We start from the raw sequence: 23048 nt of genomic DNA, 5'->3' as shown, positions 1-23048 counted from the left end.
ATATATGAGCGAGCTATTATATTTACATTGTTTTTTCTGTTATTTTACCATAATGTACTAAAAATAGAAGGGGGACTCATTAAAGCATATACAATTATAAGGTATTATATCCATTTACATACAAAATTTGACAGCTCGTTTACGCACTAGATAAATTTATATGTTAACACTTTATAAGGCATTTATAAGGTTAAATGAGTCCCCCTTTTACTGAATTCTTACTACTGTCATATTCTGTACACTGAAGGAAAAATACTGGTAAAATCAACCGAAATGCGGGTCAATTCAACCGAAATTTCTGTCAAATTTTATCCATCGCAACAAGATGTTGAATCAAATGCGCACAAATCGTTGATTTGTAATTGAACGTTTTAGTTGTCAAATGAACAAAAAAAAGTTGTTGCGACAGCTTTGTATGAAAGTACCTATGTTGCCATATAATTAAATAAATGTAATGCGCGATAACCTCCGAAGAGATTTTAGGCCGAACTTCTCTCCAATTTGCGTCGCGCTCCTTTTTAATTTTTCTTACAAATTGGCGGGACGGGGCCTACTTGTTTTATGCCGACTCCGAACAGCATCTGCAAGGCATATGAGTTTTCACTGAGAGCATTTCATGGCAGAAATGCACTCGGAGTGCTTGCAGGACACGGGGGCGACCCCGCTTATAAAACTTCTTCTCTCGCATGTAGTTGCCACACTTGATTGTTTCTAACAAAACTTGTAGTATAAATGTTTTACGTAACATTTTAAAAAGAGAACTTGTAAGTTATAGAAAAGTAAAGAATCAAATCACAGGAAGGTAATTCACCACTGGAGTAACTTTCGGCAAGTTTAATTTTGGTAACACTATAAGTTGAAACGATTCCAAAACAACTCAAACTTTTATGCTGTCGGAAACATCAATATTAAAAAAGGATGTTTTTTATTATCTTATTGTATTCGTTCACGTGATTGAAAATTCGTAAAATCTTGAACAAAATGTTACTAATTTTGGAAAAGTCCTCTTCGTTTAAACAAAACTTTTGCAACAAGAGGGCGCAATTTTGCATTTCGCTTGGACGAGAAGTTGCAAAATTGTACCCGATAAATACGTGTCCCGGTATCTCATAATTTTTTGCACAGTAAATTCAAAAAAGGTTTTTTTCGTTTTGTATTGATAACTGAAAAACTAGTTTTTTGTTGTTTTCCCATTTTGTGTGTTTTTTCGATTTGATGGTTTTATTACTTTGGTGTTTTTTTTAACAAATGGCACCATCGTCATAAGTACAAAGTAGAGAGCGCAGTGAGCGTAAAATTCTCTTTGAAATTTGCTCATCTATTGACAGTTGATCGCCGGTGAAATTACCTGTAAGATCAGTTGTGTTAACAGAAAAATCAGTTAGATTGATTAGGAATCTGTCATTTTCACAAAATTTTGTTAACTTGAGAGCGACAATTTCTCTTCTGTTGAAATGACTAAACTAATTTGTTTGCTTGGCAAAGAACTTCGTCGAATTAAACATAATTCGATCAATTTCACCGAATCTCCGTTAAGTCAAAAACAACAGAACCGATTTGTTGATTTTAATAGCATCATTTCTTTCAGTGTATCATCCCAAGCAGACGCAACTCGCTTAGTTTGTTTTAGTTTTCCTATATACATTTTTTTCTAAGCTAGCAGAAAAAATTTTGAAATTGTGGAAAAAAACGCCTTATTGTTTCTTTTAAAAATTATTTTGCCCAACTTTCCTTTGTGTTTTTTTGTTTGGATGATGCTTGAGATCAATTACAGAATTATATGTTGGAAAATGGCATTGGAGATCAACTAAAAACTATAAGGCAAATCACAAGTCTCCTATTCGCCGTAGGTGTTATGCTTCAAACAAAATTTTATATTGGAAACTATGGAAAGAACTGAAATACTAAAATTTTACATAAATACGACAATTGTGAATTGGAAATGGAAAGAACTGAAATACTAAAATTTTACATAAATACGACAATTGTGAATTGCCATATAAATTTTTGAAAGGTTGGAGAATAAGGCAAGATGCATACGAGGCGTAGCTTCATAGACGCGTACAAGATATGACATGTAGCTACGATTTCTCTACGCCTCAAGATCTGCACACGAAGCTACTTACGAGCGTCGCTACAAAAAGCAAACAAGTATTGAAAAAAATAAGAAATTAAATTTCTTCAGGTATATCCGTCCCCGAAACCAAAGGAAAATAGGTATTCAAAGTTGTTTGCATCCCCGTGCCTTTATAAATTATGAAAGGCAACTTTACATTACCTTGGACTAGAGAAAAAAGTGATTTCTAGTTTCCAACACTTTTTAGCCTTTTAATCGTTTCAACAATGTCTAACCAATCTTTTATGGTGTCGAATACTCTGTTTCGCTTCGGTAATATACCTTTCACGCATTTTTATTAACTAAAATAACATTTTCTAACAAATTTGCATACAAAAAATTTAAACATCTTGTTCTTCGTGTTTTTCAAGCGTACGTACGCTCAGCGATCAACATTGCTGTACGCTACATGAAGCTTTCATGCATTGTCGCTTTCATGCAGCTTACGCCTCGTGTGCAGCTCTCCATTCAAGTACATGTGTTCGACATCAAACCGTACAGATTTCGCCTGCAGCATCTAATACGCGTCTATGACGCGTAGCCTCGTGTGCACCTTGCCTAATATGCCAATTACACGGCTCAAGTATCCTTGTGCCAATTACCAATTTGCACAAGGATTTGACCGGTGTGTGCACTGGTTGCGCTATTTGCGCAGAGAACTGCGCTAAAATCAAAACGATTTTGATATTTATGCATGTCTGCAAATATTGCACATGCTTTTTTCTTCGTGTATGGTGGATCTTACACAGTTTACCTGTGGTTCCTGATAATATAACATCAGTAATTATTGCTTAAAAATCTTAATATCGAAGGCGTAAGGATCATCTCTAGCTTGTAACAGGAATTCACACAAATTTCATAATACAAAATAATTTTTTATAAAATTAGAACACATGTTTCATTTGGTGCGCTACTTTAAAAATGAATATTGCGCAGTGTTTTTGAGCCGTGTATGTCAAAATTTTCATTTGCACATATTTCGTCGTTTTATATTTGCGCATGGTTTTTGTGTCATGTATGGGCCGTCTAAGTGATGTTGAATATATGGTAGGTATTAAAGGTAGGAGCAACATTTTTCGCTATTTTTGGGTTAGTTTGCACCGCATTTCGTTTTACGGTCTGAAGTGACTGAAAACATTTTCACTCAAGCGATAAATTTGCAATTGTCGACCTATTTTTAAAAATTACAATAAGTTATAGGTCTAACGAGTCCTAATTGCAGCTAGTTTACATATGTCACCAAACTGATCTACGTTTCAGAGCTATTTCGATTTAAAAAGGGAGTTTCGATCACGTATCGTAATACGTAATACAGGTTCAGAATACTATTACTTTGCCGTGCAGCTTTCAAGATCAAATTATTTTAAATTTTATGTTAGACCATACTTGTACATGTGTATACGGATCCATAAATAAGTAGATCATACAGGCTGCCAGATTATTGCAGGGTGTTTCAGGCGGAAATTATAGTGGTGAAGAAAGCAGCAGAAATTCTGGAGTAAGCATGCTTAAGCTGCAGTCGCGTCAATATAAATATTGATAGTCAAGCGGCGATTAAGGCAAAAATATCACACAGTACTTTATCAAGAAGTGTTCTGGAATGCAAAGAGGCATTGGAAAAACTTCGCTCAGGCCGGACCATACATTTTTACAGGGCTCCGAAAAGGACGATGAGTTGGCCAAGGAGGGTGCAACACTAGCCGAAACGACGATAGACAGGAGCTGCATATGATTCATCAGGCAGGTAAGGCGTGGACAAAAGCGCGGGGCTGCAAAATGTCTAAGATCATGTGCAAAGCCTACAATATTCGACTCAGTGCACCACTTTGAATTGTCTCAAACTAAACATCAATAAATGATGTGTTGTCGCTTTCTCTAGGAATTCTAACAGCATAATATTTAGTTACAATATAGACAATTGTGCTCTAACTAGAAATACCGAAATGAAGGATTTGGGTGTTGTTTTCGACTCAATGCTGACATTTGCTCAACACATTGACTTCATAGTATCAAAATCTGTTTCTATGATAGGCGTCATAAGAAGAAATTCAATGGATTTCAGAAATCCTTGCAGCTCTTTATATATCTCTTGTTCGAAGCAGACTAGAGTATTGTTCTCTAATATCGCGCCCATACTATGAAACCCACTCAAACAAAATCGAAAGAGTTCAAAAAGTTTGCACGAAATTTGCTCTAAGAAAGTTACCGTGGCAAGGTAATCTTTCTTCTTACATTGGTAAATGGAAACTAATTGACTTACAGTCCCTATATGATAGAAGAATATACTTCTCAATACTTTTTATTTGTAATGTCATTAATAATAACATACACTGTGATGACTTATCTAATTCCTCGAAACTTTAGAAACAATCGCTTATTGGTAGACACATCCCACTCTTTTAATTACGCCATGAACTGCGTACTATATCTAGTCTGTAAGAATTAAATTCTGTAGGCTCTTAAATAAATAAATAAATAAAAAATTGCTCATATTTCTGAAGAGAGAAAACTTAAGACTCACGATGTGCACACTAACTGGACACTGGCTTCTGGCTTCATATGCTTATAAGTTATGTCTCGTCAGTAACAGTAAGTGTAGGTGGTGTATTTGACAAGTGGACGGAGTTAATCTATAACATAAGCCGTATTACCTTATTGCGGTTCTTCCCTTTGGTCGACTGGGATTTTATATAGTAACAGCGTGAAACTCACAGTTTCATCTAAGAACTTGCCCACTGTGCTGAACTTGGTAATTATGAGTTTGCTACTGTTAGCAGCTGTGGGAGGTACAGTACCATTTAAAGTTGAGCACCCACATCTTTTGAATTAATGATGTTCAAATCTGCAAGCATTTTCTTCCTGACACACGAGAATATATTTAAACATGCAAATAGATGCATATCTGTGTACATGCGCCCATGTACATTTGTCTCAATTACCCAATAAACACGCTCATCACGTTCATTACTTTTCCACTTAAGATGTCATCGTTTTTATACTCAGTTGAGCAGAGCTCACAGAGTATATTAAGTTTGATTGGATAACGGTTGGTTGTACATATATAAAGGAATCGAGATAGATATAGACTTCCATATATCAAAATAATCAGGATCGAAAAAAAATTTGATTGAGCCATGTCCGTCCGTCCGTCCGTCCGTCCGTCCGTCCGTCCGTCCGTCCTTTAACACGATAACTTGAGTAAATTTTGAGGTAACTTGATGAAATTTGGTACGTAGGTTCATGAGCACTCATCTCAGATCGCTATTTAAAATGAACGATATCGGACTATAACCACGCCCACTTTTTCGATATCGAAAATTTCGTAAAACCGAAAAAGTGCGATAATTCATTACCAAAGACAGATAAAGCGACGAAACTTGGTAGATGAGTTGAATTTATGACGCAGAATAGAAAATTAGTAAAATTTTGGACAATGGGCGTGGCACCGCCCACTTTTAAAAGAAGGTAATTTATAATTTTTGCAAGCTGTAATTTGTCAGTCGTTGAAGATATCATGATGAAATTTGGCAGGGACGTTACTACTATTACTATATGTACGCCTAATAAAAATTAGCAAAATCGGAGAAGGACCACGCCCACTTTTAAAAAAAAATTTTTTTTAAGTAAAATTTTAACAAAAAATTTAATATCTTTACAGTATATAAGTAAATTATGTCAACATTCAACCTCAGTAATGACATGGTGCAACAAAATACAAAAATAAAAGAAAATTTCAAAATGGGCGTGGCTCCGCCCTTTTTCATTTAATGTGTCTAGTATACTTTTAACGCCATAAGTCGAACAAAAATTAACCAATCCTTTTGAAATTTGGTAGGGGCATAGATTTTATGATGATAACTGTTTTCTGTGAAAACGGGCGAAATCGGTTGATGCCACGCCCAGTTTTTATACACAGTCGTCCGTCTGTCCTTCCGCATGGCCGTTAACTCGATAACTTGAGTAAATTTTGAGGTAACTTGATGAAATTTGGTATGTAGGTTCCTGAGCACCCATCTCAGATCGCTATTTAAAATGAACGATATCGGACTATAACCACGCCCACTTATTCCATATCGAAAATTTCGTTAAACCGAAAAAGTGCGATAATTCATTACCAAAGACAGATAAAGCGACGAAACTTGGTAGATGAGTTGAATTTATGACGCAGAATAGAAAATTAGTAAAATTTTGGACAATGGGCGTGGCACCGCCCACTTTTAAAAGAAGGTAATTTAAAATTTTGCAAGCTGTAATTTGTCAGTCGTTGAAGATATCATGATGAAATTACTATATGTACGCCTAATAAAAATTAGCAAAATCGGAGAAGGACCACGCCCACTTTAAAAAAAAAATTTTTTAAAGTAAAATTTTAACAAAAAATTTAATATCTTTACAGTATATAAGTAAATTATGTCAACATTCAACTCCAGTAATGACATGGTGCAACAAAATACAAAAATAAAAGAAAATTTCAAAATGGGCGTGGCTCCGCCCTTTTTCATTTAATGTGTCTAGTATACTTTTAACGCCATAAGTCGAACAAAAATTAACCAATCCTTTTGAAATTTGGTAGGGGCATAGATTTTATGATGTTAACTGTTTTCTGTGAAAACGGGCGAAATCGGTTTATGCCACGTCCAGTTTTTATACACAGTCATTCGTCTGTCCTTCCGCATGGCCATTAACACGATAACTTGAGCAAAAATCGACATATCTTTAATGAACTTAGTTCACGAACTTACTTGAACTCACTTTATTTTGGTATGAAAAATGAACGAAATCCGACAATGACCACGCCCACTTTTTCGATATCGAAAATGACGAAAAATGAAAAAAATGCCATAATTCTATACCAAATACGAAAAAAGGGATGAAACATGGTGAGGTAATTGGATTGGTTTATTGACACGAAATATAACTTTAGAAAAAACTTTATAAAATGGTTGTGACACCTACCATATTAAGTAGAAGAAAATGAAAAAGTTCCGCAGGCGAAATAAAAAACCCTTAAAATCTTGGCAGGTATTACATATATAAATAAATTAGCGGTATCCAACAGATGATGTTCTATGTCACCCTGGTCCACATTTTGGTCGCGATCTGGAAAACGCCTTCACATATACAACTACCACCACTCCCTTTTAAAACCCTCATTAATACCTTCAATTTGATACCCATATCGTACAAACACATTCTAGAGTCACCCTGGTCCACCTTTATGGCGATATTTCGAAACGGCGTCCACCTATAGAACTAAGGCTCACTCCCTTTTAAAATACTTATTAACACCTTTCTTTTGATACCCATATTGTACAAACAAATTCTAGGGTTACCCCTGGTCCACCTTAATGGCGATATGTCGAAACGGCGTCCACCTATGGAACTAAGGATTACTCCCTTCTAAAATGCTCATTAACGCCTTTCTTTTGATACCCATATTGTACAAACAAATTCTAGGTTCACCCCTGGTCCACCTTTATGGCGGTATCTCGAAACGGCGTCCACCTATGGAACTAAGGATTACTCCATTTTAAAATACTCATTAACACCTTTCATTTGATACCCATATCGTACAAACGCATTCTAGAATCAACCCTGATCCACCTTTATGGCTATATCCCTAAATGGTGTCCACCTATAGAACTATGACTAACTTTAACACCTTTCATTTGATACCCATATCGTACAAACGCATTCTAGAGTCACCCCTGGTCCACCTTTATGGCGATATCTCGAAAAGGCGACCACCTATACAACAACCACCACTCCCTTTTAAAACCCTCATTAATACCTTTAATTTGATACCCATATCGTACAAACACATTCTAGAGTCACCCCTGGTCCACCTTTATGGCGATATTTCGAAACGGCGTCCACCTATAGAACTAAGGCCCACTCCCTTTTAAAATACTCATTAACACCATTCGTTTGATGCCCATATTGTACAAGCAAATTCTAGGGTCACCCCTGGTCTACCTTTGTGGCGATATCTCGAAACGGCGTCCACCTATGGAACTAAGGATTACTCCCTTTTAAAATACTCATTAACACCTTTCTTTTGATACCTATATTGTACAAACAAATTCTAGGGTCACCCCTGGTCCACCTTTATGGCGATATCTCGAAACTGCGTCCACCTAAGGAACTAAGGATAACTCCCTTTTAAAATACTCATTAACACCTCTCATTTGATACCCATATCGTACAAACGCATTCTAGAGTCACCCCTGGTCCACCTTTATGGCGATATCTCGAAAAGGCGGCCACCTATACAACTACCACCTCTCCCTTTTAAAACCCTCATTAATATCTTTAATTTGATACCCATATCGTACAAACAAATTCTAGGGTCACACCTGGTCCACCTTTATGGCGATATCTCGAAACGGTGTCCACCTCTGGAACTAAGCATCACTCCCTTTTAAAATACTCATTAACACCTTCCTTTTGTTACCCATATTGTACAAACAAATTCTAGGGTCACCCCTGGTCCACCTTTATGGCGATATCTTGAAACGGCGTCCACCTATGGAACTAAGGATTACTCCCTTTTAAAATTCTCGTTAACACCTTTCTTTTGATACCCATATTGTACAAACAAATTCTAGGGTCACCCCTGGTCCACCTTTATGGCGGTATCTCGAAACGGCGTCCATCTATGGAACTAAGGATTAGTCCCTTTTAAAATACTCATTAACACCTTTCATTTGATACCCATATCGTACAAACACATTCTAGAGTCAACCTGATCCACCTTTATGGCTATATCTCAAAAAGGCGACCACTTATACAACTACCACCACTCTCTTTTAAAACCCTCATTAATACCTTTAATTTGATACCCATATCGTACAAACAAATTCTAGGGTCACACCTGGTCAACCTTTATGGCGATATCTCGAAACGGCGTCCACCTGTGGAACTAAGCATCACTCCCTTTTAAAAAACTCATTAACACCTTTCTTTTGATAGCCATATTGTACAAACAAATTTTAGGGTCACCCCTGGTCCACCTTTATGGCGATATCTCGAAACGGCGTCCACCTATGGAACTAAGGGTTACTCCCTTTTAAAATACTCATTAACACCTTTCATTTGATACCCATATCGTACAAACGCATTCTAGGGTCAACCTGATCCACCTTTATGGCTATATCCCTAAATGGCGTCCACCTATAGAACTATGGCCCACTCCCTCATAAAATACTCTTTAATGCCTTTCATTTGACACACATGTCATACAAACACATTCCAGGGTTTCCCTCGGTTCATTTTCCTACATGGTTATTTTCCCTTATGTTGTCACCATAGCTCTCAACTGAGTATGTAATGTTCGGTTACACCCGAACTTAACCTTCCTTACTTGTTATTGTAGCATTTCATTTTTGGTAAATAAACTATTATTTTCTGATTTTGTATGCTCCTAATCTCTAACAACACAGCTCACCCATCCGACTAACAACTGCAAGATCGGCGAACGTGTTGGCATGATCGGTTGTGAGTTGAATTTACATTCACGTTATTACGTTAATTCCAATATCGTTTATGTCATTCTTGCTTTTTCGTTTTGTGGGAAGCATTGCATTTCAATGTGATTAGATAATAGCTCTAGAAAATTCAAGTTGTTGGCGGTAAAGAAAAAAATGCACAAAGAAAATAAAATTATGTTTGATGGTGATGCCATACTATGAGGGTTATAGATTCGTAAAATGCACGCCGAACTCCCTTCTTATTTTGAAAGGCTGCTTTCTGTGATTACTCTTAGCGTAGTTGACCACAATGTCAGATCGATTCCTTTCATGCCTTTATTGCAGCAAGATCATCACTCACTTTTGTGCAGATGTCGAAAATATATTTATGTTAAAGGAAATGATAGCTACTTGCTGTTTCCGATATTTCGTTACATCTACAAAAATTTCTGCAACGTATGTGAGTATTAAGGCCCCATTACTGATACTTAGCATAGACTTGACTTGACTTGGCGTAAACTTGGCAACTTAGCTTTGACTATACTCCACTTAGCGCATACAATTTGGCATCATAATCAATAAATGTCAATTTGTATGACAAAATGTCAAAATGAAATGGAAACAAACAAATGGCATCTCAAAATGTAAACGTCACTTAGAACTTACATAGAAGATCAAAATTCAATAGACTTCTAAGTCAAGTTAAGTGTTGCTAAGTTTTGAGTAATCAGTAACATGCAATGTTCATTTAACAGAACTGTAAGTGACAGTTCTCAAGCCAAGTCAAGTCTATGCTAAGTATCAGTAATGGGGCCTTTAAATCCGAAGCTGACGCGAACTTACTTAATTGGCGCTTAACCGTTTAAACGCGAACAGCTATTTCATATTAATAATAGTGCTGATCTGCATCTACGTGAGGAAAGTATATCCATCCTGGCTGTTATGAGAAGAAGTTGAACATGAGTCGTTCAGTGCATTAAGTATCCGTTATCAGGTAGTATTTCAAGGTGTTTAGCAGATATTGTTGTAACTTGAAAGAGCGTTCCAGCAAACCTACTTTGGCATTTGCGAAAACCATCATTTCGGTAAGGCAGTCATCCTTTATTCTCTATTGCTTCCATGAAGCGACGTTTCATGAGACTCTTCATCATTATTCATGAGAATTAACCATAATATCTTCCCAGCAAATATTCTTTTTGACCATTTGGCTTTCCTTAGTTTCGTGCTGTTTTAAGCTTTTATTCCTGGAATGGCTCAACGTTGCGAGTCTTCTCGGTCAATATAATCATCCCCTTTGGGTTTGATAGATGGGAAAAAACAACTTTAATATTTCTTATATTGACTAGGTCAAGCACGTGGTTCGATGGATGCGGACTCACCATTTCTAGTCTATATCTTATCCCAAAGGATAGAGATTAACTTTTAGCGAAGATCGTCTATAGCGCGTGAGTTTGCTTTACCTTTTGAGCAACGCCGAGAGTTTTCTTGTATGACTTTTCCAGATCCTCAGGTCTCGGCCAGATTGCAGGAAGGATCACAGCCACCGCATTTTTAATGTTTGTTATCCGTCGGCCATCCGCCATCATTAATCGGTTTTGGGTTAAGCAAGCTGAACCTGACTGATATCTTACGAGCCAACCTTCAGCGGCTGTGAGCTTACAACATTTTTCAGGTTGTGAGTTCGGCCCTTCTAGCTTGTCCATAAATATTTGAATAAAATCCGTAGGAGACAAGCAGCAGCAGGCTTTGTTAGTATGAACTGCAGTTATACGGAGAACACTATCCACAACGATTGTGTTAGCATTTGCAATACCGATTGCGAAAATACCGGGTATGCCCACTTGCCATTGACTTCTAGCTCTGTAAGGTCGAGAACAAACTAATGTATTAGCTTGTTAGGATATCTGCTCCCATTTAAGTTACCTTGCATGAAGAAATCATCACAGCATGGAAGTTCAGTCCTTGTGACAACGAGTGCTGCCCTGAATATACTTTATGCTGCAGAGGCAGGGAACATGGATGAACTTTAGTCCGTTATACAGTCATCATTTTAAGCATTCGGTACATGCCGAAGCTCTATGGCAATCTGCTCACACTTGCTAGCGCTACTTCTGTCTGAACGCTTTCAGCCAACCTTTCGCGTTCTTCTTATATTAAGTGGGATAGTTCCTTACTTCACCATTATCTTTGGAATCATCTCATAGCGCACCGAAAATGAGTTTACTATGAGCTTAACATTTAAACTTCCGCTTTTAAACAAAACTAAACTTTATATCTATATTTTGGTCTCTAGTTTTTTGTACACACTTTCATACAACACTAACAAACAAGTGGTCAAATAAAATAAATATAAAATGCGCCAAAGAGTAGCCGTAGGTATATAAATATTATTTTTAAAAAAAGTGGCATGCCACATGTAGCGTGTGGCATGTTGCATGTATTAGCAGCTCGATGTAATGTTGTTTGGCAAGTGTGCATCCGCGGTACTTCCGCTAAATTTTTGATAACAACAATAAGATTGGCGCGCCCAAACTACTGTCTGGGGGATTTGGCGCCACACTACTTGAACCAGTTGATGATGATTGCGAAAACTTGAACTAAATTGTTCGGAGGCTGCAAGCTACATACAAATGTAATTCAATGCATTTGTAAGGAAAAAATCAAATAAAATAATTTTTTTATTCACACAAATTTAAATATAAAAATTTTTTACTCACTAAATGTGTGAAAGTGATTGTGTAAAGAAAAATTGTATAATACTAAAATTTTGTGTTTTAATTTGAATAAATTTTGGTTGCGACTTATGTTAGCCAGGGACTCAAAATAATTAGTTTCTAATTTTTCAGTTGCACTAGAAAAATTGAAAATGATAATAATTTTCAAGTCACCAAAGCAGACATTTGCATATGAAAACAAGTAAAGGTGTCTAAGTTCGGGTGTAACCGAATATTATATACCCAGCGTCAGCTTCAAATGCATATTTCATTTCAGATAAATTACTTTTCTACATAAAATTTGTAGGATGCCGACATAATTTAAACCAGCGCTATTCATTTCATACCACAATTGTGCCTCTCAATTCACACGCATATGATTCGCTCTGTCGTCGTTAATTGAGTTAGTCGTCGCTTGGCACCACTGATGACCTGATACGAAACTTTCATTCTCTCTCAATTTGTTTCCAGGAAAGGGGCTTGAAATCAGCTGTCTGTTCATTAAATTGTAAACAAAAGTTCATTCGTTTCCAAGAATGAGGTCTGAAGTCAGATGGCTATAGAGTTGCCTAAAATACGCCAAAAAAAATTCTCCAAGAAATCCGTTCGGTTTCATTATTTTCAAATAAATCAGCAAGTAAGCTGATAAAAACTTATTAAAATTTATAAAAAAGGTAAAGTTCTGTAGAAATATTTTGTGGTAGATAAGTGAAAAAATATGAAATAATATATTTCAATTGCGTTGCTTTGCTTTATTGCTCTGGCCATAAGATAACAATAAGTGGCTAGTCCCTTTTTTCACTTTGATGCGAACAAAAAGTTTATGTACATACGTATTTATATCCACATACAATAAAAAACGCAAAAAATTTATAAGAAATTACGAAATTATATCACTTGGTGAAGTATCTGCGTTGTCGTCCGCAAAAGGCTGTTAATTAAACATGTTGCGTTAACCTATACGTATTTCTGCAATTTATCTCAGCTGTCAAAAATGGAATGTCGCAAGGCTCCTCAAAAACAGGGCCTTTATGTATCCATTTACATCAATGCGAAGACTAAGAAGCTGACTTTTTCACCAATCGAAAGTTGCTACCAAAACCCGTTTCGTGTGCAGCCCTTCGCTTAAAGGTGTTGTCACTGATAAATTTTCCACGGGTGAAAAAGAGTTATTTTTTTTTCGGATTTGTAATACTGACAAAAATTCGAGTTTTTTGATATTCCATTTGACAATCTTGAGTAAATTTTCGGTGAAAATCATAAATCAAACCTTTACCATCTAAAATACTCCAAAGTTTTTCTGAAATGCCCAAATTTGATTTTGAGCATGATGGCATCTATGGCCAACGTTATAAAAAATGCACATTTTCACGCGCTCTCAGAGAGCGAGAAGTTTCATGTCAGGTCATCAGTGCTTGGCACTTGGCGTAGCAACATCGGTGATGGGTATTGGCTGATCGGTATCAAAATATGTATGAAAAATTATGCGCGATACATACGCTTGTTGTTAGCATAGTACAGGTTTACAAGTATGATATGTATGAGAAGGAAATAATTCCTTTCTCTTTCTAACACACTGCAGTTTGACACTTCGGTCAGTGTCAAATTAGCGTGGAACCCAGTGGAACCTGCGTGGAACATGAGTTTGACACTGAACGAAGTGTCAAAATTACCGGGGTTGCTGCCGTAAAAGCGACGCAGGGAAACAAAAAAGGAGCGGAATATCAGATATGGGTTGCTGTGATGGTAAATTTTTTTGAACGAATTTAGTATGAAAATGTGCCCTATATGGGTCCTACAGAAAATTATACAAAAGTATTGAATTGGGGTATCTGAGGACGCGTAGTTATTCCAGCATTAAGAATACCAACATGGGTGCTAAGTTTTTCTACCCGTTCTCCGCGAAAAACCGTTTGAAACCGAGGTCGACTGCAATAACCCGTCCAAAAATGTGGAAGGAGATATGAAAAGACGCGTTTTGTCATGTTATCAATAGTCCAAAGGCGAAAAAGTATTCGAATTATTGGAAGCGAGGCAAAAATGTGTCTATTAATACCTCCCCCGACGGTTTTGGTCTTGTCTTAGCAATCGTCCACGGTAATAAAGTATAACAATTTATTAATTAAAATTGTCCAAAACGTATGGATTTTAAAGAGAGATGTAATTAAGTGCTCGTTTGAAAGCAAATAAAAATATTTCTTTGTAATTTTACAAAAAAAATTTTACGCAGTTTTCGTTAGCAGCTACTACACTTTTCTTGGACCTAAGAAGTACAACAGTGCCAAATAGAATCCACAAAAGGAACGAACAAGAACAAGCGTTTTATCAGGTGAGCGTGGCTGTGTATGTGCGCGCTGCTACATATCCCACTTGTAGACCTGTACTATGGTTGTTAGCTCGTTGCTTGCTAGTAAAGCGCCAAATACACGACACGAACATTTCCGCGAACATTCCCGTTATGTCATGTTTCTGCGACCTTTTCTGCCGTGTATGGTGGTGTTTGCCAGTTCACGCAAATGTTCGCCAAAAATCAAAATATTTTAATTTTTGGCGAACATTTGCGCGAACTGTTCGTGCGTGTATGGCGAAATAGCTCATAATCGTAGTAATTTCTGAACGGAACAGACGTGCGCGGAAAAGTAAAATGGACAATAAAAAATTTCTGAGTGAATTTTTTGAAATGTATAAATCTTTGTCATCATTGTGGCAAGTAAAAACAAAGATTATTGTAATAGAATTAAAAAGAATAATGATTATGCGACTATAATCGAAAAATTAAAAGAAGTAGATCCTGATGCCACAAAGGATACAGTTATAAAAAAAATAAGTAGTTTGCGGGCGCAATACCGAACGTAATACGAACGAATAATAAATACGAACGTAATTTTTAAAATCATTTTGTGGCGTGAATTCCAGTTCTTTAATAAGCTCACTTTGTCCAAGAACTGCTCGTTTTTTAAACCATTCTTTGCACCAAATTCTTTTTTTGCGATCTTCTCTCTTTTTTTTACGCTTAATTGCCACAGCGAGCAATATTGCTGCAGCACAATGGTTGCCCGTATTCATCGCTCTCTGAAAGAAAACTAATGTTCGGCCAAAAGTTCGTATGGTGTATTGCCAAAGCTGCGAACAAGATTGCGGAATGTTCGCGGAAATGTTCGTGTCGTGTATTTTGCGCTTAAGAGACTAAATGAAAAATCAATTCACCCGCACTATCATCGCGACGATTGCGCTCTCACTAATACAGGTGCACTTTCAGTTTTGAATAGCCCTGATTTAAACTACGACCGTTTAATTCAATAGTAAATTTTATTCTGAACTCAAAAATACAATTTTTCAAAGTCAAAAACAAATTACATATTTTTCAGTGAAACACTCAACCAAACCAACAAGTGTACGTGAACGTATTCATACATATATACATACATACATACAAGTATATAACAAAATGAAAATACAAACTTCCACACATATTTCCACATTTTTATATAAACCTGAATAAAACATTTACAAATGCAAGTACATAAATACTTACACATACAAACAAATATTGACGTCATTATTGACTATAAGAAATATAACTCCCAGGATCAAATACAAAAACAAAATACGTACAAAGTACAAAAACTCCAGTACACATACTACAATTGTCTCCCCATTTCCTCTTACAGTAAAACTTGATAAGTGAAATACCATTGATTCAAAACTATTTTTTGCTAAGTTATAGCTTATTATTCTGGTCTACGACCCTTTTAAACTTGTTTTATATCTAAGTTCCCGTGGTCTTTAACCGATCCCGTCCATTTTTACTAGAAATATTTTCTGCTGTAAGGAAAATATGTGTACACAATTCCATTACGATATGTTAATTTTTCTTCGAGTTATGGCTCCCGAAACATTGAAAATTGTTTAGACAAAAAAGGGGCGGTGCCACACCCATTTTTTCAAATTTAAGTGTTTTCCAATTTAATGTTATAATTCAATTTAGAAAGTAAAATTTTATTGATACAAAGATCTTTTTCGCTACGATATAGGTTATTATTTTCGTCTACGACCCTTCTAAAAATCTTTTATATAAAAGTGGGCGTAGTCTTTAACCGATCTCGTCCATTTTCCCTAGAAATATTTCCTGCTATAGGGAAAATTTGTGTACCCAATTTTATTAAGATCCGTAATTTTTTCTTCGATTTATGGCTCCCGAGACATAGAAAATTGCCTAGTCATAAAAGGGGCGGTGCCATACCCATTTTTTTAAATTTGAAGTTTTTCCTATTTATTATTATAAATCCACTTGGGAAATAAAATACCATTGTTATAAAGCTCTTTTTTACAAAGATATAGCTTATTTTATCCTCCCCGACCCTTTTAAAAATCTTTTATATAAAAGTAGGAGTGGTCCTTAACCGAATTCGTTAATTTTTCTTCAGAGCGTTCCTTAGAATAAAGGCAACCTCTCTGCCGAATTTTGTTACGATAGGTTTAACGATTTTTGATTTGTGTTTAATAATATTTCTAAAATTCATTTTACCACAAGCGGGCGGGGCCACACCCATTTAAAAAATTTTTTTTAAATGTTTATCAAGAGTCTTAATATCAGTCCACATGTCAAAATTCGGCATTCTACTAAATAATTAGGTTTTTTATGTTTTCAAAAATGTTATATATATAAAAAGTGGGCGTGGTTATCATCCGATTTCGCTCATTTTCAATACCAATCTAATCTGGGTCTAGATAAGTTGGTGTACCAAATTTGGTGAAGATATCTCAATAATTACTCAAGTTATCGTGTTAACGGACAGACGAACAGACGGACCGACGGACACGGCTCAATCAAATTTTTTTTCGATACTGATGATTTTGATATATGGAACTCTATATCTATCTCGATTGCTTTGTACCTGTACAATCAACTGTGTGCAAAGCACGCTGAGTATAATATGAACTTCTGAGCATAAAAAAGTGCTTTACCTTTGGAGCGAAAGAGAAAGTATAGTAGCTGTTAATTTCAAAGCGAAGTAGAAAACTCAAAAATTTGTATTTGCTGAGCGGAATAAAAACCTTAATTAATAACTCTTATTGATGAGATGCCTAGGAAAGGTTTCGATTTGGGCATGAGTGAGGTGGACAGACCCGTCCGACATCCGCTGAGTTATCTCCTGGGGAGAATCGTGAAATATGAGAACAGAGCAACGGACTTTCTATGAACCAAAAGGGTTAACTGCGAAGTCTCAAGGTCCTTCTAGCTTGGATAGGAAAGACACCAGCTTCCTTCTCAAACTCAACAAATCTGAGTTGGGGGCACTTACGGGTGTCATCACAGGTCATTGTGCTATCGCACCAATGCTCCGACGGTAACGAATACCAACAAGTTCCCTCTGCAGAAGCTGTCAGGAGGAGGAGGAAGAGGGGTCGATTTACCACATTCTATGCCTATGTCCGGCGCTTCAAAGAAGAAGGCTCAGATTTCTGGTCCCACGGTTCTTCGACAGCCTGACAGAGGTTGGGAAGGTGGACGTCTCACTTCTTCTTGGGTCCATCAGGGAAAGCAAGTGGTTCGTTGAGGACCACTAGGAGGTAATGGGGTTAAACGACTGTGCCGCCACCCTGCACCTACTGAGGGCACTCACAATGGACAAAAATTTATACGAGTGGAAGTGTGGGTAATACCCTCGCACGCCCCCTTAACCTAACCAAACCTAGCTGTTATTTTCTGAGCGAAATAAAAATATCAAAGAATAACTCTTAGTTTCCGTCGGTAAAAAATCCAAAAATATTTACTAATAAGCAATTTTTATAATAAAATAACTGTTTCGATCCCTGGTTAGATTTTATTTTATTTCAATGAACATCAGCTTTCCATTTTAATTAACCAATCTCGCCCATGTTATCTTCATCTTTGCAGCTGCGCAGCGCAAGAACGACACCAATCAAGTCTACGTCACAGAGTCTTGCTTGGAGAAGCCATATCGTTGCCCGCATCCTAAAATACAATTCTACCTCTATACGCGTCGCACTCAGCAAAATCCCGAATTCATCGATGTACTGGACGACAATGCGCTTTATTATACGCACTTTAATCCGCGACATCCCACTAAAATCATTATACATGGCTTCGGTGGTGGACGCAACAATAGTCCCAGCCCAGATTTGCGTGAAGCTTATTTCACTATTGGCGATTATAATATAATCATCGTTGATTATGCTGAAGCGGTAAAGGAGCCTTGTCTCAGCCAAATGGAATGGGCGCCACGTTTTGGTAGTTTATGCATCTCACAGCTGGTGAAGTATTTGGCGCGTCATCCGCGTGGTGTACGTCCCGATGATTTACATTTCATTGGTTATAGTGTGGGTGCGCATATTGCCGGTCTTGTTGCAAACTATCTGAAGCCGCATGAAGGTAAATTGGGTCGCATTACTGCCTTGGATCCGACGATATTCTTTTATGCTGGCACAAATAATTCACGTGATTTGGATTCGAGCGATGCAAATTTTGTTGATGTACTTCATACCGGCGCTGGTATATTGGGACAATGGCATTCGAGTGGCCATGCGGACTTTTATGTGAATGGTGGTACGCGGCAGCCAGCGTGTGTGGGATCGGCGACGTTGTTTCGTAAGTAATACTTTAATTAAAAGCTTGTTCCTCCTTGATTTTTTTCCTTTATAGAAACACTGGCCTGTGATCACACTAAGGTAACGCCCTACTTCATTGAATCAATTACGACGACACGCGGTTTCTATGCGGGGCCTTGTCCGAACCTCTTTAGCTATCTGATAGGTTGGTGTGAGCCAAAGGATTCGGAATTTGTTCTAATGGGCGAACATGTTACTCATGAGTAAGTAAATAACTTCATATGCATTGGTACGGGGTATCGGTATTGGGCTCTTATCATCCACGATAATAAAATTATCAGATAAATAAATAGAAAGTAACTATTGCAACTAGTTATGTACATTCAGTTTTTATATGCCACGTAGTTAAGGAAAAACCTCTTCACTCAAACGTCATTCAATTAGGCGTCCTTTTACCGGAAACAGTCCGGCTTTGAGTTGCATCGTTTGCTACAAATTAGAGACCACCCACTGTTGTGCATAAATATTTAGCTTACAATGCAGTCTACTGATGAAAACTACCAGAGTTGATTCGACTTCTAGTGATGGTTGGCCGGCTGTAGGACTTTGTTGAAAACTGCTTCAAAATAGTATGCCTTCGAGCTACCCCTCCGGTTGGAGAACCGATTCTACATTCTATGAAAGGATCATGACTGATATTTCAATGAATCGCGGCGAAGTTTCTCGCGGATCGTTCATACATTTTCAGCGTATACTCACTGAGTTTTCGGACCCAACTCCGTCCCTAGAGACTGGTACGGCAGCGTCTGCGAAAAAAATACAAATATTTAAAATGGCCACACTTTTGTCTGTATGTCTCGTGCAAAGCGTAATTCCACCGAAGGAGTTTTTCTGGGCTAACTCCTAACACTCGTCGGCGACGCGATTGCTTTAAATCACTTGTGTCTCTTTGCTGTTCACGCTCAAAGGCGACTTATGGCCGCTATTAAAAAAAATAAATGTAGTGCGCCATAACCCCCTCTTGATTTTTCCTACAAATTGGCGGGACGGGACCTACTTGTTTTATGCCGACTCCAAACGGCATCTGCTAGGCAGATGAGTTTTTACTGAGACCTTTTCATGTCAGAAATACGCTAGGAGTGCTTGTCAAACACTGCCAAGGGGCGACACCGCTTAGAAAATTTTTTTTCTAATTGAAAAACTTGTTTCTAAAATTTTGATGTTGCTTTAGCCGGGGCGTGAACGCAGGATGTTCGGTGTGGATGGCGGAATATGCTACCATCAGACCACGGCATAATTCTCGTTGCACAGTTTTAACTATTAGCATTAATGCTAGTCTATTGTTTTTCGTCAGTTGTTAAGAGCTACAATTTTCGAAGCTCGAACAGTAGCAATTCCGACCTCCAGTTGCTACCGCAACTCTTGGGCATTACACCGCATAGAATTCATGCTCCGTCGACGTCACTTTCCAAGGAGCTCCAGGTGTCTTTCTGGCGCATGTTTTTGTCGCACAGTGCCGCCGAGCCACATAGCCCACAAGAAACTATGCAAATCACCAGAGAAACACCTTGAACTATTCGGCCAAGGATGCCGCCCCCGAAGTCATAAGCTATCTAAGTGGATATCATGGGTGAAAATCGTATATCTCTCCGCGGCGACTCTACATAATTTCAGTTTTACAAGTGGGCGCTGTACATCCATATGCCAAAACTGTATCGGAAAGCGGCCTAGACAGTAGAAAATATAGAAACGCGCCCAATGCGGCCGCCGATATATATGACATTCGGCGGCAGCGTGCGAAAAGCGATAAATATCGGCGGCGGCGTTTATCGGCAGCGTATATCTCTACTAACAACAGAACCGCCCTGTGGTTGAATGATACAAATTTGGGCTTCATCACCAGTATGGCTATGGCACAAAAGTTTGCATCCTCGCAGCTCTAGCCGTGTGTTGCTTTGTAATTTTCTCTTATATCAATAACAATAAATTTGCATTGAAATATTCTAAGTTTAAATCACATTTGTAGAAAATTTAAAAATTAAATTTTCCTACAAAATTTTTATACAGAGCCCGTGGAAATTATTATGTGACCACAAATGCTAAACCACCATATGCGCGAGGATTTCCAGGCAAAGGGCGATCGGCAACAAACAATAATGGCGAGTATCACGGCGTGCGCAGATAATCCAAAAAAAAAAAACAATGCACGCATATGTAAATATGTTATATATATGTATAGCTTAAATGTATATAGTAGTTCAAAAATAATTTAAAATTCTCTAACTAAAATTATTTTGTGGAAAGTTTGTGCATATATGTGATTTTAGTTTTAAATTTTTGGAAAAATTCTGGTTATGTACTAGTTATGTTTTTAAGTATATTTGTAAGTTTTCTTAAATATTTATACAAAATCTGTTAAAATTATGTATATACAAATTATATATATAAGGGAGAATAAAGAAACAATAAGTAAATATATATACATGTATATACTATAATAAGGGAGTCCAGGATTTTGTGCAAATGGTGTAGCTTCATGGCATTACAAAGAAGTGTGGCAAATTTTTTACAATACACTAAGAAAATACACGACTATGCATTTGCAAATACGCAACATCAAAAAGCGTACTTTATTTTTTCAATATTGAATAGCAAATTAAAACTTTCAAAATAAAACATGTAAAGAAAAAATTTAAAACGATTAATAGTATGTCTCCACGGCACCAAAATTAAGTTGATTTCGGAAGATTCTTAATTTCAGCCGAAATTAGCTCGAAATTAGCTAACTTCGTTATGTGAAAACTGTCAAACGAAATTAGAAATTCTTCTTAGTTTCATCGAAATTGGACCGAAATTATGTGCAGTTTACTGAGCGACCCTGTGGTCGATTACAATTTGCACAAAATAATCGATGGCCTGCCCGCACTAGCTGTCAAATTTCAAAAACATATCTTTATCTTGAACGTTTTTATTCGGCTGTGGGAAGCGAAAACAAATGTCATTTGAAATTAAGCAAAAGATGAAGCATAATCGTATGGACAGGAATGTAATTTACGAAATCATACTACCGAAATCGTGTACCGTGTAGACATAGTATAAGGGTGCTCACTATGCGTAACTTTTATTTGCTGTAGCAACATTTCTTACATCAAATACACAAAATTCTGAACTCGAGGTGACAAGAAGAACAGGAATTCAAAAATACAAAATAAATAATAAAAGTACTAAAAATGTTTTCCCGCTTTAAAATTGTATTATATGTGAGCACAACTTTATAACTTGGATCTGTTGCGTGGTTTTGTGTAAATATGCTTTTGTACAATAATATATTATTATAATCCGGTTTTAAAGTTAATTATTTTGTTTAAAAAGCTATTTGCCCACCCGCACTTATAGTAGTATAAAAGTACTTAATATAAATATCAATTGAACTTTGTAAGAAATATTAGGGGAGTTAAGGATTTTGTGCAATTGGTGTAGCATCTTTGCATTTGCAAACTGGTGTAGTATATTTGCAGAACACTAACGAAATTGACAGATAAGTACGTCGTTGCAAATACCCAACATACAAATGTATACATATACATAGATACTTATAATTTGTTAGTGTTTGTGAAAGAATACTACACCACTTTGCAAATGCAAGAATGCTATACTATTTGCACATAATTCTCAACTCTTCTATTCATTTTTTATTTTCATTGTAATTTTAGTATAGCAAATGTTTGTACAAAGATTAGCATAGCAAACCTGCATATAAAAAAATGATGCGTTTTCAAATGAATAAAAACATTTTTTTCGAAAATAAAGATAATGCTTGCTTGTTTTAATGTTTATAGAATAATGCTGATGTACTTTGCACACAGAGTATATTAACTTTGGTAACGTAACAGTTGGTATCGAAAACCTAAACAGAGTGTCGCCGCCTTCTCACATTGGCTTACTACCAAAGAGATGTTCAGTGGCTACCATAGAATACTTAATCGCAACCGAACGGAAGTAGTAAACATGCGAAAAAACCAGGAACGGAAAATAATAATTTTTTTTCGGAGTCGAAAAAGTCCTGTTCAAAAAATTGTCGTAGGTGAAAATGTTTGAGTTTCCAGGTATCCCTATAGCAATAACATATCGAATCTTGCATCCTTTTTATTTTTCGAACTTTTTCCATAAAAGTCC

General features: G+C 36.8%; 1 protein-coding gene across 3 annotated transcripts in view; it reads left to right on the top strand.

Moving 5' to 3' along the window:
• The window catches only part of LOC137242804 (phospholipase A1 member A), a 68691-nt gene extending 46834 nt beyond the window's left edge, over positions 1–21857 (top strand). For 2 of the 3 annotated variants that reach the window (XM_067770057.1, XM_067770059.1), the window contains exons 3-5: positions 18202–18912; positions 18967–19135; positions 20940–21857. In XM_067770057.1, the coding sequence (XP_067626158.1) occupies positions 18202–18912; positions 18967–19135; positions 20940–21057 (998 nt within the window). In that variant the 3' untranslated portion in view covers positions 21058–21857. Of the gene's footprint in view, positions 1–14918; positions 14966–18201; positions 18913–18966; positions 19136–20939 lie in introns of those variants that run through there. The other variant, XM_067770060.1, reaches the window with a different exon arrangement.
• Positions 21858–23048: the final 1191 nt, after the last annotated feature.

This window comes from Eurosta solidaginis, chromosome 2 (genome assembly GCF_040869045.1).
Source record: "Eurosta solidaginis isolate ZX-2024a chromosome 2, ASM4086904v1, whole genome shotgun sequence".
NCBI lineage: Eukaryota > Metazoa > Arthropoda > Insecta > Diptera > Tephritidae > Eurosta > Eurosta solidaginis.
The sequence above is the reverse complement of the archived record's forward strand: the minus strand, read 5'-3'. Positions and strand labels throughout refer to the sequence as shown.